The following is a 21249-nucleotide window of genomic DNA, read 5'->3' as shown; positions in this document are numbered from 1 at the left end:
TCTTTCTCTCTGCCTCTGCCTCTATGTAATGCTGCCTTTCAAATAAACAAATAAATCTTTTTTAAAAAATGTTTGCAAATGCCATGGCTGCTCCAAGCTGAAACTGGGAGCCAGAAGCTCCACTCAGGTCTCCCACCAAGGTGGCAAGGGTCCAAGTCCTTGGTCCATCTGTCAGTGCTTTCCCAGGTGCAGTAGCAGGGAGCTGGATTGGAAGTAGAGCAACTGGGACTTGAACCAGCACTCATATGGGTTGCTGGCATCCCAGATGATGGGTTAATCCACTATGCCCCAATGCCAGTCCCTTGCCTCATTAATTTATTACTGGCCACAATCCCCTAGGAAAGTGTTACTATATTCATGTTAAGATATTTGGAAATGTTGGCCAAAGGATATTGAATAATTTGTTTCCAATAAAGGAGTTAATAAGTAGTAGCAAAGTTTCAAAGCCAGGTCCTTTGTGCTTTTTTTACTTCATAAACCAATTAGAGGTAGGGCCTATATAATAAAAAAGCTGAGGGGCCGGCGCCATGGCTCACTTGGTTAACGGCACCGGCATCCCATATGGGCGCCGGGATCTAGTCCTGGCTGCTCCTCTTCCAGTCCAGCTCTCTGCTGTGGCCCAGGAAGGCAGTGGAGGATGGCCCAAGTGCTTGGGCCTCGGCACCTGCATGGGAGACCAGGAAGAAGCACCTGGCTCCTGGCTTTGGATCAGCGCAGAGCCAGCTGTGGTGGCCAGCTGGGGAGTGAATCAATGCAAAGGAGACTTTTCTCTCTGTCTCTCTCTCTCACTGTCTATAACTCTACCAGTCAAATAAATAAATTAAAAAAAAAAAGAAAAAAAAAAGCTGAAAGGTTCCCCACAACAAATAGCTTCTCTGTGGTCACAGAGCTAATAGAGGAAGGTGACTTCTGCTCTGCTGTTGTTGGAAAGAAGATAAAAGAGGGAAACTTGACTTGGTGATGTTCTGAGGAATAAACACACAATTATCTTTTAGTATGCATGAGGGATGGAGTCCAGAACCTGCTGCAGATACCAAAATCCATAGATGCTCAAGACCCTGATATAAAATGATGTAATATTTTCTATAACCTTCTATATACTTTAAATAATCTCTAGATTACTTATAATACCTAATACAATGTGAATACTATATAAATAGTTGCCCTACTCTAAGGGAATAATAAAAAAATCTGCTTATGTTCAATACAGACTATATTTTAAAAAATATTTTCCATCTGTGGTTGCTTGAATCCATGGACAGAGAATTGAAGAATATGGAGGGCTGGCCTTACTTCCAACAGTTCTTCTTAAAGTAGACTTTTTTTTTGGGGGGGACAGTAAATATGCTGTAAAATAATTAAGTATAAATACTCTGACAAAAGGATAAATCAACAAAAGTCACAAGATTATAGGCACAGTAAGGGGGGGTATACGAGTGTTTCTAAGGATTATAAAATCTGTCCTTAATTAATCAGACATCTCTGCAGAGAAGCATTATTCAGCCTAGTGAGACATGATCGTGCTTGCCCAATACTTTTAGGTACAGGTTAAGGTCATATGGTGTTTTACAAATTTTACAATTGACAACCTGCTAAGTGCCACTCCAAATCTCTATCCATATCCATGTTCACATCATATCAATGTTTATAGCATACTTTTAACTTTATGGGTTCTGAAAATACAATGTATGTTTAAAAATTCACATCTTTAATGAGCAGTAAACAAAATTTTAAAAATCATTTGATGTGATTCAAAACACTGTGATGCCTAACAATAGCCTAGTTTCTAGGAATTTACAAAAATTTTATGTGTGTATCATATAGAGGTACCAGAAGGGCATGGTAGTTGTTTTTGAATAATCCTCACTAGCTAAATAAAAAGTTGGATGCTCTAATGTGTGATTCCCCATATTTGGGCGAAAATTTTCACTTGTCCATGAGATACAAGCCTGGGAGTGTGTGACCCAGAAACTGAAGTGAAGCAGAGTGGCATGGTGGAAATAGCGCTGGGCTGGGAGATGCTCCTGTGGCCTCTGACCTTCAGACTTGGTGCCTTCTTTCTCAGAGCTCATATCCTTAACTTTACTCCCAGGAACCTCAATCAGCTGTTAGCTCCTTTTAGATCCAGCACTCCTTGAGTGCATAGTGCATTGCTAAGTAACAGTGAGGATTTGGCTTATAGATCCAGTGTGTCCCATTTATCCAGTTCACGGAGAAGGAGAAGACAGTTTAAGGAAATCTGCGAGCAGAATAATCATGAAAGCAACCAAACAGCTGCTCAAATAGATGCTCAGGTGAGCCCATCATAAAATTTCTGTGGTGTGTCACAACAGTTAAGATACCAATAAGAAAGCTCTATCTTAAGGATCATCGTCTTGGTGACAGTGAATTTGTCAAACAGGCACTGAACATCTGTTTAGGTATTTTCTTTATATTTCATCCTTGAAAAGATTCCTTAGGATACATTTTGTTCGGTTCATTAATGGTCCACAGTGCCATTTCAAAAAAGGAAGCTTTCAAATTACTTCCTTAATGCACTAAAAATATAAAGTGTGTTGCCAATGTAGCATAGAGTCAAAGTCCTTCTATTGAACATAATAACCATTCAATAAGTATAATTTAAATAAATTTTAATTAAAGTATCCTTGCACTCTAATTTTGTATGATTATAAACATAGCTAACAACAGTTTTTCTTTTTTTTTTTTGTTTAAAAAAAGAGCTAAATTTGCAAGGGGGTCTCTTGTGTAGCTACTGTACAAACAATATACTTTATGCTTTTGGAATTGTCAAGGCAAACTTAACTGCTCTCAGGAACTCCGATCCAGTATCACTGTCAAAATGTTTTACAACGATTCGGCCAAATGTTTGTGGAACAGCTGTGCTACTAGTCTGCCTGAGTCATTTTCCTTCTTCCCTTTTGGCCCAATCCTGTGATTCATCATTCTGCTTTTAGAATATTTGTCTATTTTTAAAACCAGTCAAAGAAGGCAGCCACTATTTGAAAGTAAACACACCACACATCAGCTTGGGGCAGCTTTGTAAGCAGCTTTGCAAGCCTGAAATGTCTGACCGGCAGGGATGCCAGCTAAACCAGATGGCAGCGGGAAGTGAAGCAGAGGACTGGCTTCCAGGCTTGGTGTTCTCCTTACATCTGTCTTTGGTTTTCTTGTTTCCGCTGCTGTTTCCTGCTTGGGCTAATCCCACTTGATCCATTCTTGAACAAAAGTCTTTCTTTCATTTTGGTGATCTCTCTGAAACATCCATTATATGTTTATTTTCATGCCAATCAATTAGACTTTTATTTCAACTCAGGGAGTTCAATACTTCATGCATATGCAAAATTATCACTATGGTCACAGACATGTGCTTTGACCTGGTGCGACTGCTAATAATGTTGTATTTTCTATAAGGAAATCATCATGCCAGGTCATACCAACTATTGGATTTTTAAAAAATGGCTATATTAATTGTACGCATTTAGAAGACATTGTGATAATTCAATACATGTATTCAATGCATAGAGATCAAATCAGGTTAGTTAGCATTTCTATCTCCTTACACACTAAAAACATTTTTCATTGACACTTAATAATTATACATATTTATGGAATACAGTGTGATATTTCAATAAATGTAGGTATTTGCTATTTACATTACTACATTAAAACAAATGGAGAATGTCTTCTTCTTTTTTATAATTAAGCAGGAAGGAGTGTGACTTCAGAGGGGCAAAGTGGATAAAGTCTCAGGAAGCTTTGCATTCCACTCCTGGCTGTCTTCCAGAATTCTAGGCTGCCCTGTGTGTTCGTACCCTTGACAGGATAGGACTTTCCTCCCAACAAGTACCTGCTCTTGTGAGGGCACTTGATTATTAAGTTTGGGATGCCCAAGTGAAATATGTTCCCATCACCTGTGCCAACTTTTTCTGGCTTTGACCCAACAAGCTAAAATAATCATGATGTCTAGGTGATTGAAATTATACTGAAGCAAACATAAGTGCACCTAGGCCCCAAATCAGTTTTACAAAGTATAAATTTTATAATGAAGCCTACCTCTAAAGGGTTGGTATCCACAAGTGGATATTTCTGCCTTTATTCAACTATTAATATAATACAATAAATTAAAAAAGCTATAGTAGTTGGCAGAATTTGTCACTTCTAGTCTTTGCAGGAAGAGAACATTTGAAGGACCTGGGGTTGCATCTCCTTATACTCTCAAGATTCTCTTCCTGCCTGCAGGAAAGGTCTTGGGAAAAAAATTAAGTTTCTAATTGCTCTGTGAAGCTAAAGTTAGAAAGTGTTAGTGAACCCTGGACATCCATTATCTGGCACAGGTGCACATACAAAATGGATTCATATTTGCTGATGCATTGCATTATTTTAAGCTACTTTTAAGTAGCAATGTTATACTACACTTGGCTAGCATATAACAAAGGCTATTAAGTGATGTGATCCTTGAGGTGTCTGGCTGAGGTTAAAACCATCCTTGTTTGAATCTTTCTGATGATTATTCTTGGTGCTTTCAAAGAAACACAACCTCTGAGAGTCCAGGAGTGTGTTGGGTACTACATTTTCTTCTGGATGGTGCTCTCCATTAATAGAGAAGATAGTCATTCCTCTGTGTCTGTAGGTTTTATACCTGAGGATTCAACCAATGGCAGACTGAAAATATTTTGGGGGAAAAATGTAACAGTGTTGAGTGTGTGGACTTGTTTTTTCTTGTCATTATTTCCTAAACAATAGAGTACAGCTACTTTTTATATAGCACTTACATTGTATTGAGTATTATACAGAATCTAGAAATGATTCAAAGTGTATGGAAGATGTGCATATGTTGTATGCAAGCACACATCATTTTACAGAATCAGCTTGAGCATCTGTGGATCTTGGTACCTGCAGGACTCCTGGAACCAATTCACCACGGATATCGAAGGGCCAGTGTGGTTATTTCTGCAACAGGTGTGGCCTGGATTGCTTTTTCTTGTTCAAAAAGGACATCGATCAGTTTTTATCAATAAATTTGACTATGATGGTGCAAATATAAAAAACATTATCTTTCCTTGCTTTATTATAATTGAAAATAGCTTTGATTTTAGTTTGTGTTCTGTCTTATTCCCATCATCCTGGGTACTGGCATAGGGATTGGCAATGGCAATTGATCCCTCTAAGCCAGACTGCCTGGAGAGGGAGGAGGCTCTGCTCCTGAAGAGACTGTCTGGGAGCAGCAGGATGTCCTTGGAGGGGTTTGGGGATGATCTGGATATTTCAGGCCATATTTCTGCCAGGTTTCCTTGGTGCTTCTGAGAACTGCATCTTTTGATCCAACAACAGCTGCTGACCTCCCATTGGCTACTGAAGGACTGGCTCAGGAGACCTTTTCAGTAGCTGGGGTGAGGATGTCAGGGCTCTGGGACTCAGTCACTCCCTCCACAAAGCTGGGGATTCTGCTTTAGGTTGGGAGTGATGTCTGGAGCTTGGGAAGAAATGTCCTGGTTAGGTTTCTGCCTGTTAGTCCTTGGAACCCAGAGTGAGTTCCTGGTAAACTGCCTGTGAGTGGTGGTTTGTGGTTAAGAGCAGAGGGTAAAACCATCACAGCTTGTGACACTTGGAGCCATTCACAGAACTAATGCTTCTGTTTTTCACTAACAGGTTCATCTCTCCCTCTGAGGTTCAGGCTGCCTCATTAGCACCTTGTTAAAGAATTTTCCTGTGTATCATATTTTTGCTTTTGGCTAATGTGAGAGTATTAAAGACAAGCCATCCTTCTTAATTGGAGAGCTACCAGGCTGGACATTTGAGAATTTTGATTGCAAATTTTTGTTCAGACTTACTGAGCTCTCCATACTTTGGTGTGTACAGAAAGGGAGGAAAATTGTCTACATTCTGTCTTCTCCCATAACTAAGCAATTCATACTGATGGTCTGCCTATGTGTGTCCAAGGAGGTTTCCTGGAATGGGGACTCTTTTGAGAGAAAGGGTTCCATCACGAAGAATCACTTTATCTTTGTGTTTAGATGATACACCTCCTGAAGACTCCATTCCTCTGGTCTTTCCAGAATTAGAACAACAACTACAGGTAAGAATTTTTCCATAATCTCTCTTCTTCCCTCCTCAGTGTCACAAAGTGGAATGAGCTGGTCTAACTGGGAAAGACTGATTTGGAGACAGAGTAGGGGGTTTAAGTCATCAGGTGTACTGCTCTACAATTCCAAAGTGAGGCTGAAGCCTTTGTGGAGTACCCCAGGTTGTTTAGCTATGACACAAGAACATCAAGAGCTTATTCAAGGGGTCTTCAAAGAGTTCATGGAAACTGTGTGTTATGAAATAAACCATGCATGGATTTCAAAATTATGTGCACTAAAGAAAACTCATCTTTTTATTCCATTTCCATGAACTTTTTGAAGCTCCTCATAGTATAAACTAATTCCTATATTTTTAAAAATTTAATTAATTGAGAGACAGGGAGATGGACACACACACACACACACACACACTTAGAGACACACACACACAGACAGAGAGAGCTCTCATTCATTGATTCACTCCCCAAATGCCTACAAAATCCAGAACTGGACTGAAGCCCAAGTTTGGAGCTGGGAACTCAATCTGGGTCTCCCACATGGGTGGCCAGTACCAAATGCTTTGTATTGGTGGGAAGCTGGAGTCAAGAGCTGGAGCTGGGAGTTGAACCCAGGTGCTTCAATAGATATATGCAGGAGTTCTAACCAGCATCTTAACCCCTGGGCCAAAGGCTTGTCCTAGCTTTTATTTGTAAGAAAGTCTGGAACGTGGCATTAGGAATGGCCTCTGCTCTCCTTTGCTGTGGATGTCTCCATAGCATTGAAACTTTGGCTCTGTTTTGGGTTAGTGATTTAGTGATAAACTCTGCAGAGAAAATGTTTCATGTTGGCCAAAGCTTTGGATAATCTCCAGTCCTCTATCCTCTGTCCCTTCTCCACTTCTGTGACAACTTTTAATGGAATATAAATATGGTTAACTTTCTGAAAATTGTCTGGTTGACCCATGAGAAATGTATTTTGTGTACATAGTTTTGGATGATTTATCAAAAGATATCCCATTAAATGTACCAGAATTGTTTGAAAGGTGCTAATTTAAGATATTTTAATTTTCTTTAGATGATGCATGGTGATTTAAGGTAAATTTAGCTTTTATAAGAGCTTTTGCTTACAATTGCTGGATGTTGGCCTTGAGTTCCCCATTTGCTTGAGCACTTCACTTTGCAGGCACATTTAGACAAGTCTAATAGGCAAGTCTAATCCTACATACAGATGTTTTTCTTTGTCACTACTTTCTTTCCCTAAATAATGATTTTGAAAGTATTTAGGATGAGTCTGCAACATCCAGTTCCCAGCAAGTTCTGAAATTCCTTAGTATGAGTTGAGTATCCTTTATTCAAAATGCTTAGAGCCAGCAGTGTTTCAGACTGTGTATTTTCCCCAAAATTTTGGGATATTTTCATATACATAGACATATCTTGGTGGTGGGATTCAACTCTAAACATGAAAGTCATTTATGTTTCATGTACACCTTATACACATGACCTGAAGGTAATTTTAGGCAATATTTTTAGTCTGCCCACAGTATGACTACAGCCTGTTCCTAAAGGTCAGGTGTGGAACTTTCCCTTTGTGGCATTCTATTGGTGATGAAAAAAGTTTCAGATTTTAGAGCAGTCCAGATTTTGGATTAGGGCTCTTCCTTTTGTACTTCATACCCAGTAGTTTTTCCCATTTGTGGGTGTGCCTGGTGTCCTTTGAGTTTAAGGCTCTTATTCCTAGTCAGTCCTTAGCAGAAGGAGGAAGGGCCAAGAACAATCCCTTGTTGCAACCCGAGATGGTGTTCCCTTTCCTTTGCTTCTGTTCTTATCTCAGTGCCCAGGATACGGAACTAAAAGCCTGGGAGCAACCAGGTCAGTTTGGAGGAACTGGTGCCCCACTACTGGGATGGCCTCTAAAAGCCAACATGGCATCACTCGCGTGTGCCCTTGCTTGTTGTAGGAACCTTGCGCTCACTCTACAGCAGCCCTGGGCAGCATCCCTCCAACAGGAAGCTGGCTTCACAGAGAAGTACCAGTTATGCAGGTGTTACTGAAGATTGACTCGGAGAAGTTAAGTAATATTGATCGCCACCTAGCTGTCAAAGGCAGCCCTGTCGACCCTTAAAGCTTCTCCAACTATCAGTCATCTCTCTTCTGCCTACCTTGCAGGGTCTTCAACCTTGCTCTGCTGGTTCCTGACATCTAACCAGACTTCTTCTCCTCTTTCCTCCTCCTACCAATAACTCTTCTTTTCAGATTGGAGAACCATTCGGCTACTCTCTGCTTTTCCTTCTAATGGCTCATGCAACATAAAATGTTCTTTGCTTAGGTTCTGTCTTCATAGAATAGTTTTCTATGGGCTATCAGTGGTGTAGTTTGGATTATAAAGTATAACTATTTTTCCTCTGATAATACATTTTCCCCTTTATCTTACTGTTACCTCAAAGTCATGTTATTATAGAAATTAGATGGAAATAAGGAATAAGCATGAATTGAAAATGTAAAACCATATTCAGGTTCCTGTTCCCTCATCAAATGATAAATCATTAATTCTGCTTTTTTATACAAGAAAAAAGATGTTTCCCTTTGGGAACTTTAAAGGTCTTCCCTGCTTTGTGGATCATTCTCCTTAAGATTCATAGCACCTCTGGCAATTATCCAGATAATATTTCTGTTAAAGCACTGCTAGTTCTATTTAAATTTTATAGCTTTAACTCCACTTGACATACATTAGAAATTAAGTCTCTTTAATTATTTTACTCCAGTGAGACTATTTCATCTTCATTGATCTTTAATGAGTTATGCAGTTTACAGGGTGGTATTTGGCTCAGATGTTTAATTTTTTCCCCAGTAAAATACAGTATTGCTTTATCTCTCCACAAACAGAGAGCATATCTCCAGAATTTCAATAAAAGCATTTCAATAAGTGCTTGTCGAGGGTGAGGGATATGATTGAGTTTGCTACGAACATTTACCAGTTGTTGAGATATTTGGTTCAGGTTGCCTCTATCTAGAGCTAGTGCCTGTTACCTTTATTCTACATAGCAGGCATGAGTAACTAAAAAGCGAGTCAGCAAGGATTGAAAGGGGGGAAGTTTACCACAGAAAATGCCATTTCAAAGTAGAGTCTTGATTCCATGCTTAGCATAAGCATATACATTTAAGCCACTCTGCAGCAGGAAATCTCCATGTTGAATGCAATAAAATTGCTTTATATACCAAAGGAACAATCCATTACATGGAGCAGACCTTCTTTATAGCTAGTCTCATGTGCTTTCATCACATAGTAATGACTCTTGCAATGCTGCCGATTCTCATAATCCATTGTGGATGAATAAAAATTAGGTTATAAAGACACATGAAGTGCCTTCTGGTTGTCACTATTTTCTTGAGAATGAACTGATTCTTGATTACCTCCAGCAGAGCCTTAAAATCTTGCCTAGTGAGAAATAGATGATGCTAGGTGATTATAGCCAGCCCCACTCTCTGCAAATCTTGGATTTAAATCCCAACAACTCATATTCAGGGCCTGTTAGGCAAGAAATGTTTCCCTACATATGATCTCATTTGATCATTGAAATAATTTTGTAAGCTAATTATTATATTTCCACTGTACAGATGATAAAGTTGAGGTTAAATTTGGGTCCAAATAGATTTACTACCTCCCTCTTTGTTGTGAATTTATGGGCCACTTAAATTAATTTGATAGGGAGAGATTTTTGTTTGTTTCTGATTTGCAAGGTTGCCATAATGTAATACTGAATAGCCTGTAAAACATGTTCTGAATTTGTCATATCTATTACACATTCTTTGGTACTTTTTAAAATACAGTTATAAAATATCTATTTGTTAGATACTCTATCACCAATGTGACCCCCAAGATTTTTCTGTTGCTTTGCCAAGAATGTGGACATGTTTGAGCATGTAATTCATGGTGCTTCTATTTTCATGGAAGCCTAAAAAAGCCTCCTGCAAGAATAGCAGTGACAAACATTTCTCTTGATGTCTCTATTAATGAAAAATGTTGGGCAAGAGACTTCAGGGTAAGGTAGGTGATAAATTGAACATCCCTTCATGATGTTCATTTGTGGGCCTTGGAACTCAGCCCAGGGGCAGGTGGAAGGTTGATTCTATTTTGTTCAGATTCTTTTCTTGGGACTGGGCTTCTAAGTTCCCCATAGTCTTCAGCGAAAGTATTTGGGTACAGATAGGTTAGACCATGCAGGTAGAGTAAAGGAGGTCCCATTCTATGTCTACTTCCATTAACAAATGAAAAATCATTACTTTAGGTTTCAATTTACTTCTATTTGAGTAAGAGGTAAGGACATTCTGTCTCCCACTCTCCTTCCTTCCCTCTCTCTCTCTCTCCTTCTCCCTCTCCCCCTCCACTTTCCCCTCTTCCTCTCTCTCCTTCTCCCTTTCCATTTCCCCCTACCTCCTGAATGATGATAGAATCCCTTAAAGGTCCCAGGGTTTGGGTCAATACCAAGCCTGTCTTATAGCTTAACCATATTCTTTGGTTTTAGGAACTGTGGTTTGAGCTATACATGATCTAAATCTATACTATAATGTGGTCTCTTTTTTTAAGATTTATTTATTTGAAAGGCAGAGTTACAGAGAGGCAGGGAGAGAGAGAGAGAGAGAGAGAGAGGTCAGTCTTCCATCCACTGGTTGACTCTCCATACAGCTGCAACGGCCAGAGCTGTGCCAGTCTGAAGCCAGGAGTCAAGAGCTTCTTCCGGGTCTCCCACGCAGCTGCAGGGGCCCAGGGACTTGGGTCATCTTCTACTGCATTCCCAGACCATAGCAGTGAGCTGGATCAGAAGTGGAGCAGCCGGGACTCAAACCTCTGCCCATATGGGATGCTGGCACTACAGGCGGTGGCTTTACCTGCTATGCCACAATGCCGGCCCCAGTGTGGTTTTACTGTGTTGGAATAGGGAATATGTTTTTATAATCAGGTATAGAACATAATGACAAGCAGATGTAATTTATGTCCTAGATGGAATTACAGTGATGGAACCATGGGCATTGGCATTGGATTAGTCTAGATTTGGCTCCACATCTACAATTTTATGATTTCTGGCATGCTATTTGCTGTCTCTAACTCTCATTTTTCTCAACCACAAAGTGATGATAACTGTATCTGTCTCATTGTTACTGTAGGAATTAAATGTGGCACTGAGTAGATCTAGCACAGTCCTTAGCAAAATAATTACTCAATTGATGTAACTCCCTCCCCTAGCGAAACTGTTGATTAAATGAAATATTTAAGAACAAGTAAGTAATTTATCTTTGCATATGTAAGTTGAAATAAAAGAAGCATCCCTTCTTTTCATCAAGCCAAGTTACCTGGAAAATAGTGTGATTTTTTTAAGCCAAATTGAGCAATAGCGTCAATTTCTCTTAAAGTCCTCCCATATAATCTGACAGTGACAGGTGTCTCTGTGGTACACACTGATCTTGCATTTTCTCAGACAGAGTCTGATAAGTCCAGAAACTGATGTCACCGCCACAAATAAACAATTTCGTCGCTTCAGTTATGTACTGCAATATCTGGTTATCTGAGCAACTTCTCCAGAAATTTCTTTTAGATCTTGCATCAACATACCCGTTGATATCTGAGACATGATAATGGCAGAAAATGAAGGAGTCTCAACAGTCCAGCTTTCTACCACAATAATCTTTAACACCCAACTGGATGAAATGCAATTAGGCAGCAGTCTCACAGAAGGCATTGGAAATGGCTCACATTTTCTCTCTCATAGATGTGTTGAAAAGGATCTTATTGCTTTCTGGCTGCTTGAGACCATTCAGAAAACATATATAGCTACCCTGGAGTACTACACTAGTACGTTTATTTGTTTATTTATTTGAGAAGCTCAGTGGTTACCATGGTAATCCTTATTTGAAAAGTTGGGGATGCTTGGGTTATCTTACTCTTTTATACAAGAATAATACAAAAGTTATGAAAAATGGAATTAAAAAAGGTAAGTTTATTTTGGCATAAAAGTTTTTGAGTCCATGGAGTTTTTTCATGATGTGCATTTTTCCTGAACATTTTGAAGTATTCTTGTATCATTAATGTCAAAGAGAAATGACTTAGCTTAATGTAATATAGTGCATAAGTTATGCAGTATGATTATTAGGGCTTACTTGGATCATAATGTGGTATTATGAATTTGACAGATTAAAAAATAGCTTAGAAATTTTTACCATTCTAAGATAATAGTTTTTAAATATTAGAATTAGCCTAGCCAGTTTTTCTCCTTGGGTGTCACATATCTGTGGATATTGAGGCATTAAAATACAACATAAATTTAAAACAAACACATGCTTTTCCTCCAAAACAGGTAACATTGAGAATCAAGGAATAAATCTGAAGTCTGCTCAGTAGCATGTTTAGTTTCCTAAATATATCCTCTGTGTGGGAAGCTGGGATAGGAAAGTTAAAGTCTTACATTTTTGCAGTAGATGAGGCTGGTAGTATTTGAAGAAACCAAGTAGAAAACGGAAACACTTAATCCGGCTTTGCCCCTTGCTGAGGGATGCTTGGCTGGAGCCTTTCCCACAGGGCCCTTTCCAGGGGATGGAATCCACTTTGGGAGGAGCTTGCTATGAACGGATGGCTCGGGCAAGAGCCCGGATGGTGTGGTGTAGTTCAAGCCTGCATTCTTGGAACGGGACCCTGCGGTTTCTCTCTTACTTCATCTTGTTAAATCTGTCCGACGATTGGGGTGGATACCAGAGATAGTAGCAGCTTCTTTGCACTGCCCTGTAATTTAAAGCCTCTGCAAACTGCATCGCCAGGCACAGTGGGAGGAGGAGGAATGGAGGAAAGGGGGTGAGGAGGAGGGGCTCCCTCCTGGGTTCTGACCTCATCCAAACACTAGTCAACTTGAAAAAAATGTGCTTCAAAGTTGATTTGAGGCACTGTTAGAATGTCTTCAGTTTTGTTCCTTAGAACTTACTATGTTGTGTGATAGACTAGACACCCTTGCATTGAGCAGGTCTGAAATTTTCAGTGCTCACACAAGAATTGAGCTGTAGGTTGAGAGTGCTTCAAAAAGTTCATGGAAAAATGGAATTTAAAGATAAATTTATTTTGGTGCGAAAAATTTTGAAATCCATGCATAGTTTTTTTTTTCTTAATTCATCTTCTCCACAAACTTTTTGAAGTATCTATGGACATTAAGAATACCTTTACCTTTTCACAAATTGAATCAACTCTCTTTGGTTTTCTTTTATTTGGAATGCAATATTCCTTAAAGCAAGAGTGTAGCATAAATATTTTCAAAGTGTTGGACAATGTAGTGTAATTATGGATGAAACTTGCAAGGAAATCATCTCTTGATATGAAAAGAAATTAGCTATTGACAAAAAGAGTTTATTTATTGATTACTCATTCCCTACATGGAATTATAACAACAGAAATCTGACAATAGTCAAAATCAAGCAATGCAAATTGAAATAGGATACTTTTATTACACAAAGTCAATCGATGTTTTTTATCTGGACATTGCAGGTAGGCATTCTTTTAAGCATTTTTAGTGTTTCTTTTAAAAAAAACATTTTATTTATTTGAAAGAGTAACAGAGAGAGAAAGAGAGAGAGTGAGCATGCATAAAACAAAGAGGGGGGTGAGCCCTGTGGCATAGTAGGTTAAGCACCCACCTGCAGTGCTGGTATCCCATGTGGGCTCCAGTTTATGTCCTGGCTGCTCCTCTTCCAATCCAGCTCTCTGCTAATGGCCTGGGAAAACAGCAGAGGGTGGCCTGATTGCTTTGGCCCCTGCACCCATGTGGGACCTAGAGGAGGCTCCTAGCTCCTGGCTTCAGATCAGCCTAGCTCTGGCCTTCGCAGCCATTTAGGGAGTGAACCAGTGGACGGAAGACCTTTCTCTTGGTCTCTCCCTCCCTCTGCTTAAAATTCTGCCTCTCAAAGAAATAAATCTTTAAAAAAAAGAGAGATTGAAAGAGAGAGTGAGTGAGCGAGAAAGAGATCTTCTATCTGCTGGTTCACTTCCCAAGTGGCCACAAGGGCCAGGGCTGGGCCAGGCTGAAGCTCGTGGGCCAGATCTCCTGCACAGGCGACAGGGACCCTATTACTTGAGCTATCTTCTGCTGCCTTCCCAGGCTCATTAGAAAGGAGCTGATTCAGAAACAGAGCAGCTGTGACTGAAACCTCTGCTCTGATATGTGATACTGGTGTCACGAGTGGTGGTTTAATCATCAGCGTGTGTTACAGTCTCTCAAACCCATGTATGGCAAATTAATTCTTGAGTAACAGTGTTTTAGATGTCACATAATTTAAGTCTACTAGTACTTCCATTTGTAAAACATAAACATGATTTTTTAAAAAAGATTTATTTATTTGAAAGGCAGAGTTACAGAGAGGCAGAGGCAAAGAGAGAGAGCTCTTTCATCTGCTGGTTCACTCCCCAAATGGCCGCTACAGAAGGAGCTGGGCTGATCCGAAGCCAGGAGCCAGGAGCTTCTTCCAGTTCTCCCACGAGGGTGCAGGGGCCCAAGGACTTGGGCCATCTTCCACTGCAATCCTAGGCCATAGCAGAGAGCTGGATTGGAAGAGGAGCAGCTGGGACCTGAACTGACAGCCTTATGGGATGCTGGCACTGCAGGAAGAGGCTTTACCCGCTATGCCACAGAACTGGACCTTTGGAAACCTGATTCTTGTGTTTAAGTTTTAAGAATCTAGTTCCTCAGGCAGAAACTTTTATTCAATGAATGCTGATGGTCATCCACTGTCTTATTTTGAAAGGTTGAAGAAGGTAAGAGAGAATCACTCTCAGTGAGGACCTTATAATACCTTTACCCATGCACACATTATATCATAAAACAATGAAGATATTCTACATAGAATAATGCATACAATTCTATAGTTCTACTTTTTATAGTAGGTGCACTCAAAACTTTCATTCACCAGAATTCTTATTGTGCTGAGAAACATGTATATTCAAGCAAATTCTTTATCAATTTTCTGAACTAAGATAAGTGTCTGATGTCAATGATTGTCTAAGGCGTGCTCTTAGGATGATTTTGCAACTTACCCGTAATAATTTCAAGATTTCTCATAATAAATAGGTACCAATTAGAAAAGAACAAGGCAGGAGTGCATATTTAGCCTGGTAGTTAAGTCACTGGTTAGGATGCCTACATCCAAAGATTCAAGAAGGAGCCTGTTGATTATGATTGTAAGTTATAAGTGAATCCTATTGGTTTGTCCAGTGATAATTGGAATTTGCAACAAATGGCATAGGGATAATAAAGATATGAGAAATTTGAAATTCTCTGGTGAGAAATTTGGGAAAGAGAAATGTTGGGTAAAAATGGAATGAGCCTTAGATAGGGATCCTTTAATAGTGATGCTTGAAAGATAGACTAGGGCTACAGAAAGTCCTAATGAAATTATTGTAATTATTGTTATTTGAATTAACTTTTTTTTATTGTGGTAAGAGGAATGCAAGATAAAATTTACCATCTTAACCGTTCCTAAGTGTACAGTTGCATAGTTGTTGTGCAACAATCTCTAGAACTTTATCATCTTGCAAAACTGAAACTCTATACCCATTAAACAGCAACTCCCCACTCCCCCTCCCTCTGGCCTCTGGCAACTGATGAGATAATTTTACAATGTTATGGTGGGTTGTGCAATATAACTTCCATCCTTACTTTAAAAAAGGGAAATCTATGTTGCTGTTTCATGTTTTCATGCAAATTGGGAGAGCTGCAAGCGGTGCTGAGTTTCATGTCAGGCTGGTCAGGAGAAAAACTTGCAGGAACTGGAGATTAAAACAACTCTGGTGTCTTTTTACTCCTGGAAACACTGGGCCCAAGTATTTTTTTGTATTTTCATTTTAAAAAATTATTTATTTGAGAGGCATAGCAATAGAAAAAGAGCTCCCATCTGCTGGTTCACCTCCCACAGGCCCTCAGGGGCTGGAGCTGGGGCAGACCAAAGCCCCAGTGCTGGGAACTCAATCAGTGCTCCAACATGGGTAGCAGGTTTGCAACTACCTGAATCACCACCTTCTATCTTTCAGGGTGTGAATTAGCAGGAAGCTGGAGTTAGGAGTGAGGGCCAAGTATTGAACCCCAGCACCCTGATGTGTGTGATGTGGGCATCCTAACCAGTGACTTAACTGTGAGGCCAAACACTGACACCTGCCTTGTTCTTTCTTCAACTGATCCTTCTTTACTGTGAAAAATCTTGAAAATGTTATGGATAATAACCACAATCATCCTGCTAAGAGTATATAAGACTACTGAAAATATCCCAAAATACTAGCTATCCTCATGTATCCCAGCAACATGATCATACTATCAAACTATAATAATATCTTCAATTTTCCCACAATTAGGAGTACCAACAGAAAAAGAACAAATGAAATAATTCCTCACATAAACATTGCAAGGTGACAAGCTAAGGGAAAAAAGAGTTTTTTTTATAGAAAGCTTTTATTTAATAAAATATATTTCATAGGTACAACTTTTGGATTATAGTGGTTCTTCCCCCCCACACGCACCCTCCCACCTCCACTCCCGCCCCACCTCCTACTCCTTCTCCCACCCATTCTTCATTCAGATTCATTTTTAATTATCTTTATATACAGAAGATCAACTCTATACTAAGTAAAGATTTAAAGAGTTTGCACCCACACAGACACACAAAGTATGAAGTACTGTTTGAATACAAATTTTATTGTTAATTCTCATAGTACAAATCATTAAGTATGGAGGTCCTACATGGGGAGCACGTACACAGTGACTCCTGTTGTTTATTTAACAATTGACACAAAAAGAGATTTCTTCAGAAAATAATAGGTATAATTTTCAGTCTTTTATTTAATTACTGAAGCAAAGGTCATTTCTCCCTTTACATGACTGCTTTCCTCTATGCTCTCTAGCGTGAAAATCCCTTACCAGAGTTCTGGGATCTCTTGTTTGTCACATAGGAAACCAGGCTGATTTTGTGGTTCAGATACCCACAAGTTAGGTACTAAAATCTTATTTTAACGAGGCTAGATGGTATTTATTGGGACAGGATAGGAGGCATAGTTTTAGAGCCTTCCAGGAGTCAAATCCTTTAACAGGACAGAGATGATTTAATACATTGGGTATTATGTCCAGAGTGCATTGCTTCCATTCCCCTTCTTGTTAAGCCTGGTAATTTGCCAATGTAGTAGGTGAAAATTGATGAGTGGGTGGCACTTTCTGGGACACAGACTGAAGGAGCCAGGAGTTCTGAATTCCTTTGGCAACAGCTTCTCCTCATGGGGTGTATAAGAGTGTAGTACTTTCGTGTACTGCTTTTCAACTTATTTCTACATAGAAAAGGATAATGATCCCAATAGGCTTAGTTTATACTATGACAGTGTTCATGGGCAGTCAGAAAAGATACTGCATAGTACAATTATTCCTAGATTTTCCATGAATCAGAAGACAGAAAATCCACACAAAAGTAAATTTGATCCAAATCTATTTAGAATTCTATTTCCTTCAGAATATCTCTACACAAAGGGATTTATTTATCAATCAGATCATGAACTTTATTGAATTGCATTCTGTGTAGAATCACTAAGTATGACACCCACGGATATGTGTGTCCTGAAATAATAAAGAGGAGCAGCTAGTAAGAAAATCATTAGTTCTCAATTTACTAAGATAGAATTAGTGAGAATATGACTTATTTAGATACATAATTTACATATACAGATAATTGGAAAGAAAGAATTGGACTGAAGATCCTATTTAGGAATTCGTTCATTTCTTAGATTTTATATGGTTTTTATACAAATAATAGACAAATGTGAATTAAACAACTCTTCTTCTTCTTTTTTTTTTTTTTTTTTTTTTTTGACAGGCAGAGTGGACAGTGAGAGAGAGAGACAGAGAGAAAGGTTTTTCTTTGCCGTTGGTTCACCCTCCAATGGCCACCATGGCCAGCGCACTGCAGCCGGCGCACCACGCTGATCCGATGGCAGGAGCCAGGTGCTTCTCCTGGTCTCCCATGGGGTGCAGGACCCAAGCACTTGGGCCATCCTCCACTGCACTCCCTGGCCACAGCAGAGAGCTGGCCTGGAAGAGGGGCAACTGGGACAGAATCCGGTGCCCCGACTGAGACTAGAACCCAGTGTGCCAGTGCCGCAAGGTGGAGGATTAGCCTAGTGAGCCGTGGCGCCAGCTAAACAACTCTTTAAAAGATAATTAACTGCCTAAAAGTTGAACTTTTAATCACATGTTGGTAAAGCAGAAATTAGAATAAATTTAGGAAAAATTATTTCTTTAACTAAGAGCCAAAGGGAGCACATAAACAAGACTAGTGTCTGCAAATACTAGCTGATAGAATAAAAAAGGGAAAGAATGATCCAACATGGGAAGTGAGATACACAGAAGACCCATAGAATGGCAGATGTCCTAAACAGCACTCTGGCCTCAGAATCAGCCCTTAAGGCACGCGGATCTGGCTGAAAAGCCCGTGAGAGTAATTTTTTATTTTTTAATTTTCTCCCCAGAAGCCTTTTATTTAAGGGATGCAAACTTCATACATATCATAATTACAACTTTACAAACGTGATGATTCTTTCCACCATACCCACCCTCCCACTCACTCTCCCACTCCTCTTCCTCCTCCCTCTATTATTCCTATTCTTATTTTTAATAATAATTTTTAGAAGTAGGCTGTTAGGCTGTTGACCGGGTTATGATCAGGAAGATTTGCCAGGTCAGTCTTTGTTTTCCTTGTGGATGGGAGAAAAGGAGAGATACCAATCCAGGCTCTGTTCAGCCTACCTGTTTTAAGCACGGTTTTATTTGGGATCTGGTTTTTCATACAGCTTGGTCAATACTTGCAAGCATTATTTCCAGCCTAGCATCATTCTTCAGGCTCCATGCTTCAGGAGATGGCCTTTCTTGGGGCTGGCGTTAGGGTGCGGCGGGTTAATTGGCTGCTTTGTGATTCCAGCATCCCATCTCAGAGTACCAGTTCAAGTCCATGCTGCTCCACTTCCAGTCCAGCTCCTCTCTAATGCACTTGGTAAAGCAGCAGAGGATGGCCCAAGTACTTGGGCCTCTGCCACCTACATTGGAGACCCAGATGGAGTTCCTGGCTTCTGGCTTCAGGTGTCGCAGGCATTCATGGAGCGAACCAGTAGATAGACGAGCTCTGTTTTCGTTTTCTCTCTCGGTCACTATGCTTTTCAAATAAGGAAATAAATCTGTAAAAAAAAGAAGAAGAAGAAGAAGAAGAACATAGCCTTTCCTTTAGGGCTACTACAATCTACAAAATGAGATTATGCCTCTGGGTTACAGGAACAGAAAACAAAGGGTAATTTACACAGACAACTGAAGTATCTCCTCACCACAGCCCTTCTCTATAGCAGAGTTTAAGATTTCTGGGGAGAATTAGAGAATCACTTGCAGACTCATTTTTACTCCTACACGTGGCAGGTAACTGACATATAATGGATTTCAGGTCTCAGGCTCAGTCCCGTAATGCCCATGAGTGACACTGGGAGATGAATGTGGTGATTATCAGTGCGCCTTTCTCTGCGGTCAAATAGAATCAGAGGAACTCAGTCCAATGTTGATTGACAACGCTGTTTTCAGGCAAAAAAAAAAAAAAAAAAATCCTCCCTGTGAAGAACACTCACAGAGCAAAAATGATTGGCAATTTCTTCTGACACAAAGAAATGTACTAATTTCTCCGTCTTGTTCCTGAAGCCTCTGCCACCTTGTCATGACTCCGCGGAATCCATGCAGGTGTTCAAACAGCACTGCCAAATAGCAGAAGAATACCATGAGGTCAAAAGAGAGATTGCCCTGCTTGAAGAAAGGAAGTAAGTACTTCCCCTGGAGTGCTCTCACTTCTGCACTGTCTACTGGGCAAAGAGTAGGAGTGGGAAAGAGGGGATAGACGGAGCACAGGGTTGGAGGGAGGAGAGAGTAGCAATGATCCAAACAGTACTTGCTAGATCCAAATAGTACTTGCTACTTTATGGAGTAGCAAGAGGAACAGTGAAAGTACTTTCTATTCAAAATTTATATTTATTTTTAGTTCAGGAAATTGTAATTGACAAAATACCACCTATAGTCACACTGTGTTCTTTGTGAATGTGCTCAGAGGCCCCAGAGCACTTTGGCATGGGGTAGATTTTAATTAATACATAAACCATGAGGTTCAAACAGCAAATAAGGAAGCCATTGGGATAGCTCTTTGGAATAATATAAATGTATTAGTTGGTTAACTGTGCTTTATAGTCCAAGTAGGTTTTTATTTTGATAGTTTCTGTGACCATTCTGCTGTAGGGAATTAATACAATTCTATTAATTTAGGCACTCTAATTTTATTTACTCATAAGTGTTTGTTTCAGAATCTTCTTTTTTCCTTGTATTTGATTCAGCCAATATTTACTGCAATAGCTCCAAATTCTTTTATACTTTCTTTTTTTTAATTAAAGATTTATTTATTTATTTGGGAGTCAGAGTTATGTAGAGAGAGGAGAGGCAGAGAGAGGTAGAGACAGAGAGAGAAAGAGAGAGGTTTTCCATCTGCTGGTTCACTCCCCAATTGGCCGCAAAGGCCGGAGCTGCACCACTCCAAAGCCAGGAGCCAGGAGCTTCTTCCAGGTCTCCCATGTGGGTGCAGGGGCCCAAGGACTTGGGCCATCTTCTACTCCTTTCCCAGGCCATAGCAGAGAGCTGGATCAGAAGTGGAGCAGCCAGGACTCGAACCGACGTCCATATGGGATGCTGGTGCTTCAGGCCAGGGTGTTAACCTGTGTTAACACTGTGCCACAGTGCCGGCTCCTCTTTTATACTTTCAAAGCATGAGATTCGATTTTTTTTCTTCATAGCACTGGCCAATTTGTACTGACACATTTATTAGGGAAATCTTTTGGTTCATATTTGCATATCCTAGTAAGTGGTGAATGCCATTAAAGCACAGATGGATGAGTGTTGCTCACCATTAGAGTCTAAAGCCTTGTGTAGTGCATGGCACCTGGAGGCTGAATAAATTATTACTGAATGTGTGAACAATCCAAACCTATCGTGACTCTAACTTTCCGTTTCTTCTTCCTCTTACTGGAGTGACATATGACATGTGTCTATTGCTTGATTTTCAAGTAAAATGAAGTAGCTCTTTAGAAAAAAACTTACCAAATTTTTGGATTC

At 39.8% G+C, this 21249-nt stretch overlaps 1 protein-coding gene across 11 annotated transcripts in view; it reads left to right on the top strand.

Moving 5' to 3' along the window:
- The window catches only part of MAP3K7CL (MAP3K7 C-terminal like), a 127935-nt gene that overhangs the window by 90102 nt on the left and 16584 nt on the right, over positions 1-21249 (top strand). For 10 of the 11 annotated variants that reach the window (XM_051859470.2, XM_070071898.1, XM_070071899.1 and 7 more), the window contains exons 3-4: positions 6015-6076; positions 19798-19913. In XM_051859470.2, the coding sequence (XP_051715430.1) occupies positions 6015-6076; positions 19798-19913 (178 nt within the window). Of the gene's footprint in view, positions 1-5385; positions 5528-6014; positions 6077-19797; positions 19914-21249 lie in introns of those variants that run through there. The other variant, XM_051859476.2, reaches the window with a different exon arrangement.

Source organism: Oryctolagus cuniculus, chromosome 4 (genome assembly GCF_964237555.1).
Source record: "Oryctolagus cuniculus chromosome 4, mOryCun1.1, whole genome shotgun sequence".
NCBI lineage: Eukaryota > Metazoa > Chordata > Mammalia > Lagomorpha > Leporidae > Oryctolagus > Oryctolagus cuniculus.
Note: the sequence above shows the minus strand (reverse complement) of the source record. Positions and strands in the feature narration are given on the sequence as shown.